Raw genomic sequence first — 19,547 nt, 5'->3', positions numbered from 1 at the left:
TGCAAGAAATAGTAAGCAGGGAGTAGGAAGGAATGAGATAGGTTTTAGGTTATGTTATGCCTTTAATAGGTTATGTTATATTCTGGATTATGTTATGTTTTATAGATTATGTCTGAATAGGATGAGAGTGTTGGAGATACGTGCAAATGTGTATGTGAACCCGGTCTTTGGGTGTTTGATTTTCGTTGTTGTGTATACTGTGTATATACGGACAATGACAATAAATTTATCTTGATCTTGAGTGGTACCCAACTAAGTTTTACCCAAGAGTAGACCCATTGAAATTAATGGGCCCAAGTTAGTAATGGTCATTCATTTTATTGGGTCTACTTTGAGTAGGACTACCACTGGATACAAAGCAGGATGTTAAAGTACTTCGCCGATTCATAGAATTTTGTAAAACCATAGTTCAGGTCATCCTGATCAAAGCAAAAGTCTGAAAATTGAGCCTTTTATATTTCTGCCTGAAACCTGTGACATAATGGCCATTTCATAATATCAGAGTAATTACAAGCAGTAGGAGACAGTGGGCACAGAAAACTGAATCCCAGTGAATTTTAACTAAAACCATCTGAGGGAACTTGGTGTTATTTCTGAAGGAGGTGGAGACGTATTCAGTCTTGTTACGCAGGAATTAGATCTTCAGAAAGTTTGAGGGATCTCTCTTAGGAGGCCACATTCTGAACATAAAATGGTTCCTGAACTAAATTTTGAGTTAAAAATTAATAGTTGGCCCCCAATAGTAATATTATGAAACATTATTCATCAGTGGATTTGGCTTTTCAGGATATGGGCCTGATTTGCTTTCTGCCTACATGTTTTATGTTTCTGTGTTTATAAGGACAATTGTACAATGTCCAAGTATTTCGCCCAAACCAATCTTTAGTTCCTATCACAACACCATTAAGACACCCACATCACACTCATTTCCTACCAAGAGGCCACAGTACAAGATACCCCCCTGAGAAATTCTGAAGTCTGTAATATGGGCTTTTAACAGAAGTCTGTAATGGCTTTTAACAAATACCACAAACTCGGAGCTTTCTGACTTCATTGTACATGAAAGAATGACCTTGATGCCTCATCGGGGTGGCATTTTACATTCAGCAGCTGAGACACAACCACAGTTTACTGTTCCCGTGGCGATGGCTAGACTGTGACATATTTGCAGAGCAATGATGTCATAAACGTCATGCTGGAATACAGCCAGAACACCAGTTGCTTGCTCCTTAATGCAAACTTCTGGCCGGGGCTTGCAAGACCAATTTTTTTCCCCCTGACGAGTGCCCTTTATTGAAGGCTGTACTCGTCGGTTAATATGGTTTAATGCCTACTCATGGCAACCCTCTGCAACGCCCTCGAAGCTGTAAGGCGAGATTTAAGGCGAACCGACAGAGAAATAAAGAAGCGCTTAAGGCTTATGGACATGAGTTGCTGCCCTAAATCCTGCGAAGTCCAGGCAACCTGCCTTTGTGATATAAGTCTCCACCCGCATTGTTGCTGTCTTCTCCACCCCTACCCACACTGCCTGTGTGACATCCTATGCTGTCGTCCCTGTAGACCGCCTTGCCTCACACCTTTGGAGCGTAAAGCTATCAGGGCTAAGATAGAAGCTGAGCAAGAACTGGCCAGGTAAACGGGTTTCTCCAGTTTGTCGCTTGCGTAATTATTTAAGGTGTTAACTGTTAAGGTGTTAAAAGGGTGGAAGCAATGGGGAGTGCATTTGTTCCTGTGTATCTAGTTCTGTAAAGGGACGTGGGTGGCACTGTGGTCTAAACCACTGAGCCTAGGGCCTGCTGATGAGAAGGTCGGTGGTTCAAATCCCCACAACGGCGTGAGCTCCCATTCGGTCCCAGCTCCTGCCCACCTAGCAGTTTAAAAGCACACAATGCAAGTAGATAAATAGGTACTGCTCTGGCGGGAAGATAAACAATGTTTCCGTGCTCTGCTCTGGTTTGCCAGAAGCGGCTTAGTCATGCTGGCCACATGACCCAAAAGCTGTCTCCGGACAGACGCCGGCTCCCTCAGCCAGTCAAGCGAGATGAGCGCCGCTACCCCAGAGTCGTCTGCGACTGGACCTAACGGTCAGGGGTCCCTTTACCTTTACCTTTATCTAGTTCTGTAATTTGACCACTGCAGCAATAGATGTCCTACAAAAGAGGAAAAGGAAGCACATTTGCAGTTTCCAGGTCTGTTTTAAACTGCATGTTGCTATTTTATTGCTTATTTGTTAAAGTTGTATACTACCCTAAACCCATAGATCTCAGGGCGGTTCAGAACATAAAAGTTATTTAGGAAGTCACCAACTTGGATGGAGCCAAGCCCTGCCACCCTCCCCACCCCCACCCCGCCTTTGTTTTTTTAAGATTCAGAATAAAAAAAGAAGAGATGAACTGCTTCTTCACACAGTGGTGTAGTTAAGCTGTGGCATTTGCTCCCACAAGATGCAGCGAAGGCCACCAATTTGGGCGGCTTTAAAAGAGGATTGGACAAATTCTTGGGGGATAAGGTTATCTGTGGCTACCAGTCATGATGGCTATGCTCTGACTCTGCCCTTGAAGGCCATACTGCTCCTGAATGTCAGTTGCTGGAAAACGCAGGAGGGGAGAGGTCTCCTGCCTTGGATTCTGCTTGTGGGCTTCCCATCGGCAGCTGGTTGGCCATTGTGAGACTAGATGGGTCATTGGCCTGATGAAGCAAGCTTCTCTTGTGCTCTTAGAAGTGCATTATGTACAGTGTTACCTCAGGTTACAGACGCTTCAGGTTACAGACACTTCAGGTCACAGACTCCGCTAACCCAGAAATAGTACCTCAGGTTAAGAACTTTGCTTCAGGATGAGAACAGAAATTGCGCGGCAGCGGCGGCAGGAGGCCCCATTAGCTACAGTGGTACCTCAGGTGAAGAACAGTTTCAGGTGAAGAACAGTTTCAGGTTAAGAAAGGACCTCCAGAACGAATTAAGTTCTTAACCCGAGGTATGTACTTTTAAAGCCTGTGGAGGCACCACAGCTTTGGAATGCCCTCTCAAGGGACGTACACCAACAAAGACACTATTTCAGGCATGCCGGTTTAATCTGGCCCCCGTGGCAGTTTATCTGTTGGGGTAACAGCTCAACAACTCCAATCCTAAAAAAAAGCTCAACAACTTCAGTTGTTCTTCACTTCATCAAATCTGGCCCTGTTTGAAAAAAGTTTGGGCCCCCCTGCTGTATTTTCTCCCTGGCGTGAGGTCGCAATCGTTTGTACTCCATCAACATTTATCAAGAGGAGACCCATTGAAATTAGTAGCCATCGCTAACAGGCCCATTCATGGGGTTCTGCTCTGAGTGAACGTTGGCTGAATACGACCCAATCTTTTTATTTGCCTCAGGCACTCTCCTTCTCCAGCAGAGTGTCTGAACTCTACCCTGCGACTGGCTTATTCGCACCAGGGGTGACCAATGGCTACATGAGGTTGCAGAGTGCTTCTAGGTGGGCATTAATTGGGGGATCTGGGGATCTCAAGCATGCACTTCCTTTGCAGTGTCTGCACTGTAGTTGGCATCAAAATGCCAGCGGGGTATTCCCATTTAATCTGGATTTACCCATTTATCAGAAAATCCCTTAAGTTTCTCGTTTGTTTTTTAAATGTTGACAACGACCCATTGCAATACTAAGCTCCTGGGATAATTGTTCCCAAAGCATGGGATAATCTCCCCTTCAATGCAACTCTTAGGACTCAGCTACATTAGTCAAAAAACAGTGCTTTGAATTTATAAACATGCAACACCAGGTGGCGCTGGAGAGCAAAAAGATTTTCTTTGACATTTTCCATAGTGTTTCCTCCTTTTTTGTTATAACAATTAATTTCTGACTTTTTTATAGCATTTTTGCCCTGTGTGTAGCTGGTTGGCCCCTATGGGAACAGAATGCTAGACTAGGTGGCCTTTGGTCTGATCCAGCGGGCCTTATTACTATCACAACAGTCAAACAATAAAGAAAACATATCAAGAAGCACACAACAAGGTTGATCAATTTCCACATAAATCTCAACAAGGTCTAAAAATAACAATTGCAGAAAATTAATATCAGTAACAGCAACAAGAAACCCCAACGAAAAAACACTAAACAGTCCCCCATCCCAAGAATCTGTTCAGCAGCCTCCACTTTTGTAGTTGGAGTCATTCAAGGCCCTGCCCTCCCAAGCCAGGTGGGAAAACCCAGCAAGGCAGGGAGCAGGTCTTCCAGGACTAACAGCCAAGATGGTCTTTGGCTGTATATAATTTGAGACTCATAAAAGCACCACACAGGAAACCAAAGTTTTACAGCCAGTAGTTAGGCAGATAACAGAACTGAGTGTGGCCAAAATACATACTCATCAAATAAATTCAAGGAATGGCCCTACCTCACAGGGTTGCCGTGAGGATAAAATAGGAAATTCCATGTATGTTGTCATGAGATTCTTGGCAGAGGGTGCACTACAAATATGTAATGACCTGCCCTGCCGCTGCATCATTTATCATTAAGCATGTTCACGTTTCAGCAAATCTGAAAGCGGCGTTTGGATTTCTATTGTAAGTGGAATAAAAGAGCCATGTTCATGGTTCCTTTTGTGTGCTTGTATACCACTTTTCTCCTGCCAACCTAGCAGTTCGAAAGCACGTCAAAGTGCAAGTAGGTAAATAGGTACCACTCTGGTGGGAAGGTAAACGGCGTTTCTGTGCACTGCTCTGGTTTGCCAGAAAGCAGCTTAGTCCTGCTGGCCACATGACCCGGAAGCTGTATGCCAGCTCCCTCGGCCAATAAAGCGAGACGAGCGCTGCAACCCCAGAGTCGGTCACGACTGGACCTAGTGGTCAGGGGTCCCTTTACCTTTATACCACTTTCAGTCACCAGGTAACTTCAGAACAGTTTCCATAATAAATAAATCCATGGGCAATATCCAGCAAAATATTTCCATTAGCCCAAAGACTTCTGACTGTGCAATAAAATATAGCTCATTTGGTCAAGCAGGAGACTCTTAAATCAAGGTCGTGGTTTCAAGCATTGCAGAGGGTTGGACTAGATGACACTCATAGTCCCTTCTATAATAAAAGATAACCCCCAAGCTCAGAAACAGTCTAACAGAAGCCTGTGACAGCTAGAGAAAGAAAGTGTTTTCAGCAGGTGATTGAAAACCCCATCTGTGCTGTGTCTGCTCTTCACGAAGAGGGAGCGCTGCAGAGAAGCCTCTACTCCAGGTCCCTTCACAATAAGAGATGTCCATTGGTGGATCCACAATCAGGGCCTTCCCTGCTGATCTCAGGGGCGAGGGAGGAGACATTGATAAGTGCTGCTCCGTCAAATCAAATACCCAGGATCCTATGTCATTCAAGAGCAAGTATGAGCAAACCTGCAAGTTTCTATTTTTTCACAATCCTACATTCAAATCACTTTGTGATTTTTTTTAAAAGGTTCTTGTGAAAATTTATCATCATTTTAGTGTGAATTTCTCCTAATGAACACATTTTAATGCATTTTTGTGTGTTATTGTCACATATACGTGCATTTCAATGCACACTTTACCCTAGTATATTAATTTTTTGTACACATGACTGGAGAGCGGCATTGCAAAATTTGGAGAAGCGTTAATTTTGAAGGATGGCTTTCCTTCAGCACTTGTTTCCAACTGTGTATTCCTTTTCTACATAGCCACATTTCTTTATGTGTCTTCCTTTTAACTATCCCTAGATTGCAAGCTTTTTAGTATGCTTATAAAAGGTCCTGCATTAGATGGTGTTTATATATTTATCTCCTATATATAAGCTAATTGCCAAATGGCACCTTCAGCCTTAGTTACAGTCACTACAATGGAATGTATAGGCTCCTCTTTTTTGTAACTATTTTTCATTTCATTTCCATACCACTTTATTTAAAAAATAAATAAATCTCAAAGCAATTTACATTAAAACATTCAATAAAACAATCCAGAATAAAACAAATGCAAGCTTCAAGGAAAATATTTCCGATCCTTCTCTAAGGGACATTTTGCTTTCCCCAAATTTATTTACCTCCTTAATTTATATAGCTGTCCCATAGCAGAAGTACTCTAGGAAGCCAGTGTGTTAGAGTGTCGGACTAGGACCTGGGAGATCAGGGTTCAAATCCCCACTCAGTCATGAAGCTCACAGGGTGACCTTAGGCCAGTCACGGCATCTTCACCTACCTCACAGGGTTGTTGTACGGAATTAACTATGTACCCCTTGGAGAAAAAGCTGGAATCTAAATGCAAAAAATAAGCTCTTCAGCTTATTTGCTTAAGAAAGCTGGAGGGGCCAGCCGATGGAGATGTCAGCCGCCAACCTGGCATCCAGAGATCTCCACATGGTCGCAATTGGACCCGCAACAGTTGCAAAACGCGCCTGGCGCCTGGCTAGTTTCTAACACTGCACACACCCCTACACACACACACACACACAGAGAGAGAGAGAGAGAGAGAGAGAGAGAGAGAGAGAGAAGGCCACTGGCAAATGATTAGAGTCTAATGCAAACATCACAGATTTGTCACCGTCCAGTTCTACCAACACAAGGATATAGATGAGTTCAACCCTGTGGCATTTCCTGTCAACTGGTACAAGCTGATGTACTGTATTGCAACCATTTGGTTTCCACTGCCACATAATGTGAATCCACTGACACAATGTACCGTCGAATCATGCCTATTTATCAACAGATTTAGCCTCCACTTCTCATCCTGTATTTTAATACTTTGTTGTCTTCATACCACTTGTATTTTAGTACTTTGTTGGAAGTTGCCCAGAGTGGCTGGGGAAACCGACTCTGGGGTTGCGGCGCTCATCTCGCTTTACTGGCTGAGGGAGCCAGCGTACAGCTTCCGGGTCATGTGGCCAGCATGACTAAGCCGCTTCTGGCGAACCAGAGCAGTGCACAGAAACGCCGTTTACCTTCCCGCCGGAGTGGTGCCTATTTATCTACTTGCACTTTGACATGCTTTCAAACTGCTTGGTTGGCAGGAGCAGGGACCAAGCAATGGGAGCTCACCCTGTCGCGGGGATTCGAACCGCTGACCTTCTGATTGGCAAATCCTAGGCTCTGTGGTTTATTATTATTATTATTATTATCATCATCATCATCATCAGTATCATCATCATCCTCCTGTGTGCGGGATTCTGGCCGCTTTAAGCAGCTTGGCTCGTTCTTCTTTCCTATGTTATTATCGTAACCATTATTACTACTGCTGTTGCTATTATTTTGCAGAATTCGAAGAAGGATCACTAAGATGATGGCAGCATGTAGCCGCCCAAAGCTTCTGGCTTTAATGGACGTTAAGGGTTTCGACCCGGAAGACATTACAGTGAGGGTACAAGATGGGAAAATTAAAGTGTCGGCTGAGCATGAGGAAGAATTTAAGACTTGCAGAGGGAAGGAGTACAACTACTCCACCGTCACCAAGGAGATCTGCTTGCCACCAGGGGTGTGTGAGAACGAAGTCACTTATACCATCGGACCTTGCAGTCTCGTGAGGATAGAGTCCCCAGGCTGTGTCCCTTCCTGCCTGCTTAGCCTGCTTTGAATAAGACACTGGATGATCAGCTCTGGCAGCTGTTCAGCATCTGGATGCGATCTCAGTGGATCCTAAGGGGAATGGTTGTGTTTGGTTTCGTTTTTCTCTCTCTTTTTTAATATCGCCCTTTAAACGTGTTGCTGTCCATGCGAACCTTCTTCCAACAACGACAATGCTGAGCATCTGCTGGTGTGACTTCGTTTGTTTTTATTTCCAAGTTGTGTTTTAAAGGGTGTCTTCATAGCCGGTCGCTGCCACAGGAGGGGGAATGCAATGCTGGATTATCAAATAGCCAGAATAGCCACAAGCGTATAGGCTCCATGCCTTTTAGGGGGCCTGCGACAATGGATCAAAATAATATTGATCTTGAAAGAAAATTACAATCAAGCTTTCTTAGTTCAGTGTGAGGCTCCCCCAAGATTTTGACTGCCTAGTGGCCTCTACAGGGTTTAATCCAGCACTGGGGAATGCCATTCCTGTTTATTTTTAGCTGCGGAGCTGGAAATTATGGGGAGGGACCCTCGCTCAGTAGTAGAGCACATGCTTTGGGGATCAGGTAGCAAGGGATGGGGGAGGGCGCTATGTTTGAGATCCCTGGAAAGCAGCAGCGAGTCAACGTACAGTTCAGAGCTTGATGGGCTAAATAGGTTGACCTGGCAGGAGACAGGTTATTCTGCCCCTGAGCAATTAAACTTGTAGTTTGTGCCGCAGTAAAAACAGAACAAGCCCCATTCCACTTGGAGGGATTTTTAACAATCCAGCAGTGTATAAGTGTCATTAAGTGTCATTTATGTCTTTATTAGATTTATATACCACACTTCAGCATAAGGTCTCAGGCAGTTCACAGAATAAAACAAAACAGCAAAACAAGAACACCCCTTTCCCACAGAATATTAATCAGCCCAAGACCTGGTTGAAGAGGATCATTTTCGCTAGGCTCCTAAAAATATATAATGAAGGGCACCAGGTGAACCTCCCTGGGAAGGGCATTCCACAAATGGGGAGCCACTACAGAGAAGGCCCAATCTTCTGTTGCCACCCTCCGGACTTCACCTGGAGGAGGCACTCAAAGAAGGGCATCAGATGATGAACACAGAGTCTGGGATGGCTTATAATAATAAATTGGAACTGGTAGGGCAGAGGTCAGGGAGACCGACAGTAACATACCCTCCAACATTACTCTGACGAAAATTGGGATGCGTGTCTTTTGGTGCCTTGGTCTTGTGCGAGTCAGCAACACCACTTCAAACGTCCCTGGGACATTCTGGGTTCATATCAGAAGCCGGGGTGGCTTCTGTAATTCTGGAAATGTCCCTGGCAAATAGGGACAGTTGGAGAGACGATTACACACAGAGGCTATCCTCCCTGCTGAGTTCTGTAAGGGGTATACCTGAGGAGGAAGCTGACAGGCCGTGCCTCTCCCTGGGCCTGGTTGAGGTTGACGGTGTAGCACCCTGCTTGTGGTTAACGCTTAGCTGGAATGAAATACCGGTATTCAACGCAGCAATAGAGAAATTAAAATAATAATTTATTTGTCAGACAAATAAATGATAGGCACAGTGGTATATGGTTACCAAAGCTCTGCCCCTTTCAGCCCTGATGGCCAGCACTTATATTTCCTCAACCCAGCCCCCTTGCTCCTCCTCTGGCTGCCTCTGTCCAATCAGCCTGGTTGAAATTCCTATTGGCTGTTTGCTAGAACCAATAATAAAAGATACACCCATTTCCTATTACCTTTTATGAGAGACAAAGAGCTATATTTCCTTCTATCCATAAATGGCAGACAAGTAGCCATATATCTTACATTTGCCTCGACAAGGCACCATAATTACCAGATCACCTTTTGGCCCTGTTGCCCCTGCATTCCAAAACAAATGGCTAAAACAGATGGCTCATGGTATTATTTTCTGTTAAACAATAAATCTTACTATTTACCAACTCTTAATTAGTGTTTTTGCAGCTTGATTGTATTCTGTAATATGTAGGGTCAGTGTAACCTTTGCTCCCAGCCTGTATTTCCCTTTTACAACTTTGAGAAACTTGTCTCCTGCTACTGCTATAAATCAGGGGGGCCCTTGTTCAGGAGAGCAGGAAGATAAACAACTGCCAGAGTACTTAGCCAGCTGCTTTCTGCCTGGCATGAAACATACAAACATTTGCAAATATATCTTTAAGCTCATTTTAAAATGCAGGCCTTGATCAGATGCCTCAACGGGGCACTGCTCCATTTGTCCTGAAGGATCAGCCACCACTCAACGTAGAAGAATCTTTCCTAGTTGATGGGAAGGACTTGGCCCAATTGAATTGTAGGGTTGCCAGTGATAGTGTGTAAAGGTTTAACAGAACGACAGGGTCACATTGTTTGGAAATTATAAACTTGGCTAAAATATCTGTTCAAGATCTGCACACCGCAGTTGCCTAGCCTACTAAAAAAAAAAATGCAAATATTAAATACTCCATGTTGCAATTGAGAGTTGCCATAAGAGCCTTCAGCACACACAATAGGAAGCTCTCGGCTGAAGTCCTTGTTGATCCTGCCTGACAAGTGACGTTCCTTGGCCAAAGCAGCAGACTACATTGCCGAGTCTTAAATAAGAGCACACATCTAAAGGAAATTGTATGGTTCATTAATGTTTTGGAAAGTGTTTATCATCGTTCTCAACATCTAAAGTGTACTTTATCCAATTAGTGTGAACATGGGTTCAGAGCTAAAAAGAAAAGAAAAGTACAAGCTATAAAATCCATGTCATTGCTTATTCCCTGGTTTTTGTTCAGCTTCCGAAAGCTGATTCCTACATAATGAGTTCTGGAAATAATATATATGCTGGAGATTGTACATTAAGCCACTTGTATTTGCGTTACTACATGAATACACAATCTTAGGCCGTTAGGAGCAATCCTGATGGAGAAAAAGATTCCCTTGCATGGCAGGCAGCGCAGATGTGGAACCTTTTTATAAATAAGCTGTACATAGATGTCTAAATTGGTTTCCTGTTATTGCGAGGACTGGTGTAAAGATCTTAATTAGCTGAAGTTTATCGTTGGGGAATGGTAAACATGCCGTAATCCTTGACGATTCTTCATAGTTTTCAGTTTTAACCTGGAAGAATAAACCTCATCCTTGGGGCGGGGGGGGGGGGGAAGCTTGGTGCAAATAAGCCACGCAGTACAAAAAGGGGGGGGGGGTAGGAAAGAAAATGTTAAATTTACTTTTTTTTTTTTAATATAATTTTTATTAGGTTTGTAATATTCAAAATTCAAATTGCAAATACATGTTTCCATAAATCTAATGGACTCCCCCCATCTTCCGATCACTGCATTCTCTGTAAATCCAAAACCTCAGCAATTTGTTGACTTATTTTAAACATAATAATATATCTTCCATTTTATCGTGATATCTGGTCTCTAAACATTTCAATCCAAATCCATTAATTTTTAGTTTCAACACAATAAAATTATTTCATTACACCACTTCTGTCTTGTTGTGCCTTATTTACCAATTCAAAAATTTACCGATACTGAAGCTGTACTTTCCTAGAAAGGAGCATTTTTTAACATTCATACAACTTATAATGCTTTTTCAAATAGTCCTTAAATTTTTCCCAAACTTCCTCCGTTTCTTCTTCTCCCGAGTCTCGAATTCTGCCAGTCATTTCAGCCAGTTCCATATAGTCCATCAGCTGCGTCTGCCATTCTTCCAGTGTGGGTAGATTTTGTGTCTTCCAGTGCTTTGCCATCAAGATCCTTGCTGCTGTAGTAGCGTACATAAAGAAAGTTCTATCTTTCTTGGCCACCCTCTGGTCTACCATGCCCAGGAGGAAGGCCTCCGGTTTCTTGGGTACGGTAAATCTAAGCACCTTTTTTAGTTCATTATGTATCATCTCCCAGAAGGCCTTCACCTTCGGGCAGGTCCACCAGAGGTGTAGAAATGTCCCTTCCTCTTCTTTACATTTCCAACATTTATTATCATGTTAAATTTACATGATGTTAAATTTACATCAAGCAATTCATCCTATGCCATCTAGATCCACTGCAGTTACTTCGCCCCTTCCCCCCAAAAAAGTGGACAGGTGCTATCTTATCAGCAGCTGCCTCTGCTGAGAAACTTGCTTGTTCTATGTGAAAGTGGTTGCAGATATTCTAGGTCAAAGATGGGAAGCCTGTGCTCCCCGCAAAGGCTTTTTGCACAGCATGGCCAGTGGTCAGAAATGATGGGAGTTGAAGCCAAAAACATCTGGTTTCCCATTCCCTGCTCTCCAGGCTTGAGAGAGGCACACTGGAAGATACTTTTACCACTAGGTGGCATATATTTGTCTAAAGTAAGACCTCATTGTGTCTATTTATATCTTCCTGGCAGGTGAAATTTCACAGGCTGAAATAAGCACAGCCTGAAATGACCCCTGCTCCCTTCCCATATCAGGCTAATGTTGGCACTGGGTATTGATTTTCCCTAAGTGGGCCACGGATACTCCTGAAACATTAAACCACTCCAAACTACTGTGCAACTCCCTGCTTATCCCATGTGCTGCTAGATGAACAGTGAGAACAAAATCACCCCTAGCCTTCATTCGCACGCATATACGGACATCATACTTACAGATAGCACAATGATTTTACCTTCTGCCATCCTATATCCTAAGAGTGAACCCCTTCTCCAAGTGTGGATCTTTATATAGCCAAACCGGCACCATCCATACACAAGTTATTGGCAGATTTGGGGGGAATCCCAAGGTTTGCAACAAACTTATAGCTTGTCTGGATGGTTGGAATCCTGAACAGAAGCCCTCCACGCTGCAACATTTTGTTGCAGGTTCGACTTATACTATTCCCAGTGCTTTTTTTCTAGGGGGACGCATACCCCTAAACATTTTGTGAATTTTTGTTCTTCTGTCCATTTACTGTATTTATTTCCCCCCGATTTGAACTATAAAATGGTGGTTTTCTTGAGTCAAAATGAGAGTACCCCTAAACATTTTTTTAGGGGGGAAAAGCACTGACTATTCCTAATTATAAATGCAGAACAATCTCTATACCAGTAGCCTGTCCCCACAGGTTTGTTCTGAGGAAGAACCCCACATGCTCTTCTCAGTCAGCCGTTTTTATTAAGTGATATAGAAATTAAATAATTGGATAATCATGCTCACACCAGCCCTCATGGCTCCCCACTGGCCAGTCCTCAACATCGCTACATACTGTCAGCTAAAACCTCGTAACCAATTGCTCTTTTTCCTCGGCCAGTGAATTTGCATGCTTGGTTCCTATTGGTGATGAAGATTCCTCAAGAAGCTGGTTGCACAAAGTTGCACACCATAAAATAATCTGTAACCCATCCAACTGGTGTTAACACTGAAAAGTTCCAAACAAATGTAAACATCTAAAATGGCGACTTATATAATTATGTCAGCAGGTAAAAACAAATATAGTGCTTGCTTACGTCAGTCAACCTCATTAGTGGAAGTGGTTTTTTGTGTGTTTTTTTTAAAGGGAGGCCAGGGTCATTGGGGTAAGTTTAAACTACAATGTTGAACCAAAATTCCCTTTAAAAAAAATACTTCCCAAAGCCTCAACAGTTTTGAATCAGGGTTGCCCCATTGGCAAATGGTTTTCTGGCTCAAACGCTGTTTAATTCTGCAAGAATAGTTATTAATCTATTTTAACAAACTAAGTCTTGATGACCTCAACCTTCTGATAAACTCCTCAGCAAAGCTGATAAAACCTCTCTTTGTTATCAGTAAGCAACACCAACAATAGCACAACCGATAAAAGTATGACTTCGCTCCACTAGTGAGGTTAAAGATTACGAAATGACAACATATCCAACAGGAGAGCGCTGGAAGCATTATCAGGGGCAGTTAGAAATACATTTCAAAGTACCGTATTGGCCTGAATATAAGCCGCAGTTTTATTCCAAATTCCAACCGTGAAAACTTAAAGTGCGGCTAAATTCGCAACCTTACAAAAATTGGCTTTTACGATATCGCTGCTGAAACAGACATATGATAAAACAGAACGGGTGTGAGTGCCTGCAGAATTTTAAGGGAGCGGCTTATATTCGGGTATTGTGGGCATTCTCTCCCCCCCTGAAATTTAAAGGAGCAGCTTATTTTGGGGTGCGACCTATATTCGGGCCAATATGGTACTTGTGGTTAAGGTCATTTAAGGAGACACTATCAGCTAGTAGTCTCCAGTTTCGTGCATGAGTCTGTTTAGGAATTTTCATCTATTGCTATGTCATTACTGAGATGCAGGCAATGTGAACAATTTGATGTGTGGATGTTTCTCTGAGGCTATGTCCACATTAATATTTGCTATGGCACTTGTGAGCTCCCACCACTGGTATTTGAAGCTAGTTACACATTAGCCACAATCCATATCTCTTCTGTACTTCCTTAAGAGATAGTGCTGTTTGATGCACTCCCCCCCCCAAACCAGCTTCCATCAGATTTCAAAATGTAAGCTAGGTTCACTTCACAGTAAGTTGAGGTATGTAAACTTGAGATGGCATTTGCCTCTGCACAGAGTACAGGAGGGTTGCCGGGGTGGGGAAACCAAACAAGGAATGTGCATCAGTGAGGACATCCTGGTCCCCTGTCTGGTGTGTATAGCAATGTACAAATCCAACTTGAAATGCAGCAGATCTTATTGCATTCTAAGGCACTAATGTGTATATAACACTAGAAACTGTTTGCAATTAAATATATATAGCATTTCAATATCTGAACTGTAGTCTGAAAGTGAGTGTGGGTGCCATACAAAGTTCATGCAAAATATTTGTCAGACATTTTCTCTTTTCTTTACAAATGCAGTAAGCCTTGCAATTTCCAACTTGTGTGCTTTACGTGCTTGGCAATATATATATATATATATATATATATATATATATATATATATATATATATATGCAGGTTTTGGTGTCCTCGGGTGTCTTCCCGTGTAAAAGTTGGGGTGTCTAGGCGACGTTTCGACGAGGTCTCACTCGTCATCTTCAGGCTGGTGCTTTCGGCTTCTTGTTACTGGAACAGAGCAGGATCTCAGTGTTTGAGTTCCTATAAATACTGTTGAGGGGGTGTGGTGTATAGCCTCCAATGTTCTGGGCAGAGAGGAAGTTCCCAGGCTAGTGTGCCTTTTCTTCTTTTGTTCCTTAATTACTTGAGGGATATCCTGAGTGATTTCTTGAGTGAAATCACTCAGGATATCCCTCAAGTAATTAAGGAACAAAAGAAGAAAAGGCACACTAGCCTGGGAACTTCCTCTCTGCCCAGAACATTGGAGGCTATACACCACACCCCCTCAACAGTATTTATAGGAACTCAAACACTGAGATCCTGCTCTGTTCCAGTAACAAGAAGCCGAAAGCACCAGCCTGAAGATGACGAGTGAGACCTCGTCGAAACGTCGCCTAGACACCCCAACTTTTACACGGGAAGACACCCGAGGACACCAAAACCTGCATTCCTGTACCCGTGAAAATCTACGAAAGCATATATATATATATATATATTAATTAAAAGGTAGTGGAAAGCCGGTAGAGATCCAGGGGAAAAAGACGTTGGCAATCCCATCTGACATTGAATCCAATCTGTTTTGACTATACACAATTTTGACGGCAGCAGCAACAACAACAACAACAATTTATTATTTTTATCCTGCCCATCCGGCTGGGTTTCCCCAGCCACTCTGGGCAGCTCCCAACAGATTAAAAACAGAATAAAACATCAAACATTAAAAACTTCGCTAAACAGGGCTGCCTTCAGATGTCTTCTAAAAGTTAGATAGTTGTTTATTTCCTTGACATCTGATAGGATGGCATTCCACAGGGCAAGTGCCACTGCCGAGAAGGCCCTCTGCCTGCTTCCCTGTAACCTCACTTCTCGCAGTGAGGGAACCACCAGAAGGCCCTCGGAGCTGGACCTCAGTGTTCAGGCTGAATGATGGGGGTGAAGACCCTCCTTCAGGTATACTGGGCCAAGGCCGTTTAGGGCATTAAAGGTCAGCACCAACACTTTGAATTATTGGGCGAAATCCAATAAAGTAGTTCCACTAACGCAAGGACTTCCAGCTGCACAACAGAAGTTCCCTTCCCCCTCCTTTCCCTTGCACCCCTAGCCCTTTCTTAAATCTGCTCTGCAGGATTAGAGAAACTCCCAGAAAGGGTTTAGCGGGTACATACGTGGAGAGGAAGTTCCATAGCACAGTCAAAAGTCCTTGTGCTAATAGAAATAAAATCCACGGTTTTATTTGTTATTATGGAAATTCCTCCGAGATTACCTGGTGATGAAAAGACCAATGGCCTGACTTCGTAAAAGGCAGCTTCCTATGTAAAAAATAAATAAATGTTCAAAAAAAAAAAATGAATCAAGAGATCAAACCATGAATATCTTGCAGGTGTAGTTCCCGGCACCATGGCTGCCATGCAGCGTGCATGGCCCTGGGGCCAAAATTTGTGGGTGCCCAGCCCCTTCATGGGGAATTTTGCAGGTGCTCAGGCACCCAGGACCTCAGGGAGCTGACACTTATGCCTACAGATAGTTATCAATTTGGGAGGAACGCAGAACATTTAAAACATAACAGGACTAGAGAAAAATACTTTAGAGTTAGAGGGAAAGGAAAGGCATCTTCTACCAGTCGAGAATGTATGCTATGAATATTAAAGGTCAGTTCTAAGAAGTGCAATGTTATAGCAGAATCACATAACCGGCTGGGTCACTTGCCCATTCCTGTGACCTATGAACCTCCTAGTCACTTTAAATGGAGGACTACCAATGAAAGATATTTACACTTCTCAGTGTTGTATGTCAACATGTCTGTACTGTTTAAAAATAGCCCTAAGGGCTGGCTGACCCATTTGATCACGGAGCCTTTCAGTTTGGCAATGTGCTTATGTTTTGGATGTTTCGAACACTTATCTGATTTAGAAGCAGGACAGCAGCCTTGTTCCAGAAGGAAGGACCTCATGGCGATATTTGAGAATGTGATCGCTGCCTCGATCCAAGCGATTTGAGCGAGATACAGAATCTTATGATAATGAAATTAGTTTGGGAGGTGCATGGGCTTTTGACTTTTTGCATGGAGTTTGTTGTTTTTCATTCCAATTTGTTAATTGCTTTCCGCCAAAAAAAGTCTCAAGTGACAATAAAATACACAGTAATACAATTAATAAGAATCCGTTAAAAACGATAGCACAGTAAGTGTTTATCCACCATAATAAATTAGAAAACAAATACTTTTCTTCCACACATCAGGATTAACACCCAGATGTAATTAAAATGGCCACAAGGAACACAACAATTACCGTATTTTTCACTCTATAGGACGCACCTTGTTTTAGAGAGGAGAACAAGAAAAAAATTTCTCCCCCTCTCTGCTCAGCACCCCTTCAGTGAAGCGGCAGGAGAAACGGAGCCCCTTCCATTTCTCCTCCCGCTTGGCTGAAGGGGCGCTGTGCAGCTCTCCCTCCCTGCTGAAGCCAGGAGAGTCTTGCTCTCCCTGCTTCAGCAAAAGGAACCCAAAGCCTCTGGCTATCCCTGAAGCCTTTGGAGCGCAGCGCGAGTTCCCGCTGCGCTCCAGAGGCTTCGCGTTGCTTTCACTGAAGCCAAGGAGCCTGCATTCGCTCCATAGGACGCACACACATTTCCCCTTAATTTTTGGGAGGGGAAAAGTGCATCCTGTAGAGTGAAAAATACGGTAATATCCAGATGCCTGGGAGAATAGAAACATTTTCACCCAGCACAAAAAAATTAGTGCTGGTGTCAGGCGGAGGCTGCCACTCAAAAGGGTCCATTCTCTTGCTACCATCTTATGGAGACTTCACTTGGAGGGTCTCAAATTACGGTCCAGGTAGGTTAATATAATGAAAGTTAATGCCTGAAGTATTGTGGTCCCAAGCCTTATTTGCCTTTAAAGCAGCATTTTGAATTGGACTTGTAAATGAGTTGGCAGCCCGTGCAGCTGGGCCAGATTTCCTATACCACAACTGCAACTAAGCCAAATTTTACTGCCTGTGCAACGTCTCCTGAATGCTGTATGGAAAGGTCAAAGGTCAGACACTCAAGTGGGTCCAGTCCAAATCCTTAAGCAGTACCAACTGAAACTGATCTAACAAAATTGAACCAGACAGAGTTCTGGGTGTCTCTCAATGCTAGGCTGCTGCAAGAATGGAGCCCAGGTCCTAACAGATATCTTCAAAACGCCTTGTGCATGAGTCACAGCAGGCAAACCAAGAGTCCAGTGCCTCATTTTGGCCAGCATACAAAAGGCTTCAAAACAAATGGAAAAGCTGAGCTGGATGGCATACAGAAGATGTAATGGAGGTAGCAAAGAAGCTCTTCTTTCTGTAGGCCAGTGAGTAGGCTCAATAATGAACAAGTAGTGCACAACACTAGCGCTTCATTGCATTCAAGCTGTACACCACAGAACCATCTCAATTCCTAGGGAAATGAGTGTGTGTTCAGCAGCAATCATGTGAATCACCTGGGTCATATTTGCATTCCACAGGTCCACCAGATCCACCAGCCATATCAGCTGGGAACAATCCCCCCCCCCAAGCCAGCTTATGGGGGCAGATGATACTAATGAACGCCAACAGGTGATAAGAGAAATATATAAAAAAATAAAAAAGATTGTCCAGTAGCACCTTGGAGACCAACTAAGTTTGTTCTTGATATAAGCTTTTGTGTGCATGCACACTTCTTCAGATACACTGAAACAGAAGTCACCAGACCCTTATATATAGTGGGAGGGTGGGGTGGGGTTTTTCTCCGTAGGAGATGGGCAATTGACTCAATGGGTATGGTAAACCTGTTGAGGACTGTTAACGACTGCAATTAGTCCTACAGGAAAAAGCAAGGGATAGTATGTAGATGATTAGCATATGTAATGAGACAGGAATCCAGTATCTCTATTAAGACCAGGTCTTTCCATAGTTTTCAGTTTAGTGATAAGTTGTAATTCAGCAACTTCTCTTTCAAATCTGTTTCTGAAATTCTCTTGTAATAAGACAGCTGATTTGAGATCTGAAGTGTTCTCCTACTGGCTTCTCCATCTTGTGATTCCTGACGTCAGATTTATGTGATAAGAGAATGGTGGTAAAATTCTCCACTCACCCTCTTCCTGTCCAGAGTGTATCTGACTACGTGCATTGGGCCAGTCCCATGACTGCTGAGATACTAAATAAGTCTGATTTTTAAAAGGTGCTAAACACTAGTATGATGGGGTGGGGGTCATGATTTTATCGAGGTGTGATACAGCTCTTGTATTTTGGCATAAGTCAAATCAGAGCCCTCACAGATTATCGTGAATCACGTAATAGTAGAGTTGGAAGAGACCCTGAGGATCATCTAGTCTGTAATACAGGAATATGCAGCCGTCCCATATGGGGACAAATTGTGTTGCTTTATACGATACGATACAATAATCTTTATTGTCACTGTCCCATACATAACAACGAAATTGGAAAAAATCTACATCAGACATTCAAAGACCAACAAGCCCTCTATCCCAGCCTGTTTAACCCCCTAAAAACTGATACCCCAAAATTAAATACAATATACTCCCACAGAGACAACCTTACACTGCATTTAAAACCAAAATCGCATTTGGATAAAAACTGTTCTCTCTCTCTCTCTCTCTCTGGTGTCCTGTCTGTTTCTTTAGGCACATGGACTTTGAAAGAAGGCTGTCCAGAACATGATCTGTGGAACACTTAAGAGCTCTGAATTCATGATGCTGCTAATGCTGATACGATGCTAAAGTAGTCCAGCAGAATTTTATTTTTAGAAACTAAAGGGTTCATTTAACTTTTATTTTTTTAAAAAATATGCTGTTTAGCTTGGAAAGATCCATCCAGAACACTTCAGATCTCTACAGTCACCTTGAAATGCCTGTTGAAGGACAAACACAAGCATAATAAAGCTAAGCTGGCTAGTAGGCCTGTGCATAGCTTATCTGAGGCCCAAGGGCGTCTGGGAGGCACGGGTGTTCTTGGCATGACAGCATAAGTCTGGCA

General features: G+C 43.1%; 1 protein-coding gene and 1 long non-coding RNA gene across 3 annotated transcripts in view; one reads left to right on the top strand and one right to left on the bottom strand.

Annotated features, from left to right (window-relative positions):
* The first annotated feature begins 1,204 nt into the window (after positions 1–1,204).
* Positions 1,205–7,727, top strand: ODF1 (outer dense fiber of sperm tails 1). The gene is made up of 2 exons (XM_081919046.1): positions 1,205–1,632; positions 7,237–7,727. Exons 1-2 carry the CDS (start codon positions 1,337–1,339, stop codon positions 7,550–7,552), a joined length of 612 nt encoding a protein of 203 aa, XP_081775172.1. The 5' UTR covers positions 1,205–1,336; the 3' UTR covers positions 7,553–7,727.
* LOC309374213 overlaps positions 6,419–19,547 on the bottom strand; it is an 87,846-nt gene continuing 74,717 nt past the window's right edge. Inside the window, exon 4 of one of the 2 annotated variants that reach the window (XR_014170401.1) lies at positions 6,419–6,481. This is a non-coding gene — a long non-coding RNA (uncharacterized lncRNA). The remainder of the gene's footprint in view (positions 6,482–19,547) is intronic. The other variant, XR_014170402.1, reaches the window with a different exon arrangement.

This window comes from Podarcis melisellensis (assembly GCF_964234715.1).
Source record: "Podarcis melisellensis genome assembly, chromosome: 7".
Taxonomy (NCBI): Eukaryota; Metazoa; Chordata; class Lepidosauria; order Squamata; family Lacertidae; genus Podarcis; species Podarcis melisellensis.
Note: the sequence above shows the minus strand (reverse complement) of the source record. Positions and strands in the feature narration are given on the sequence as shown.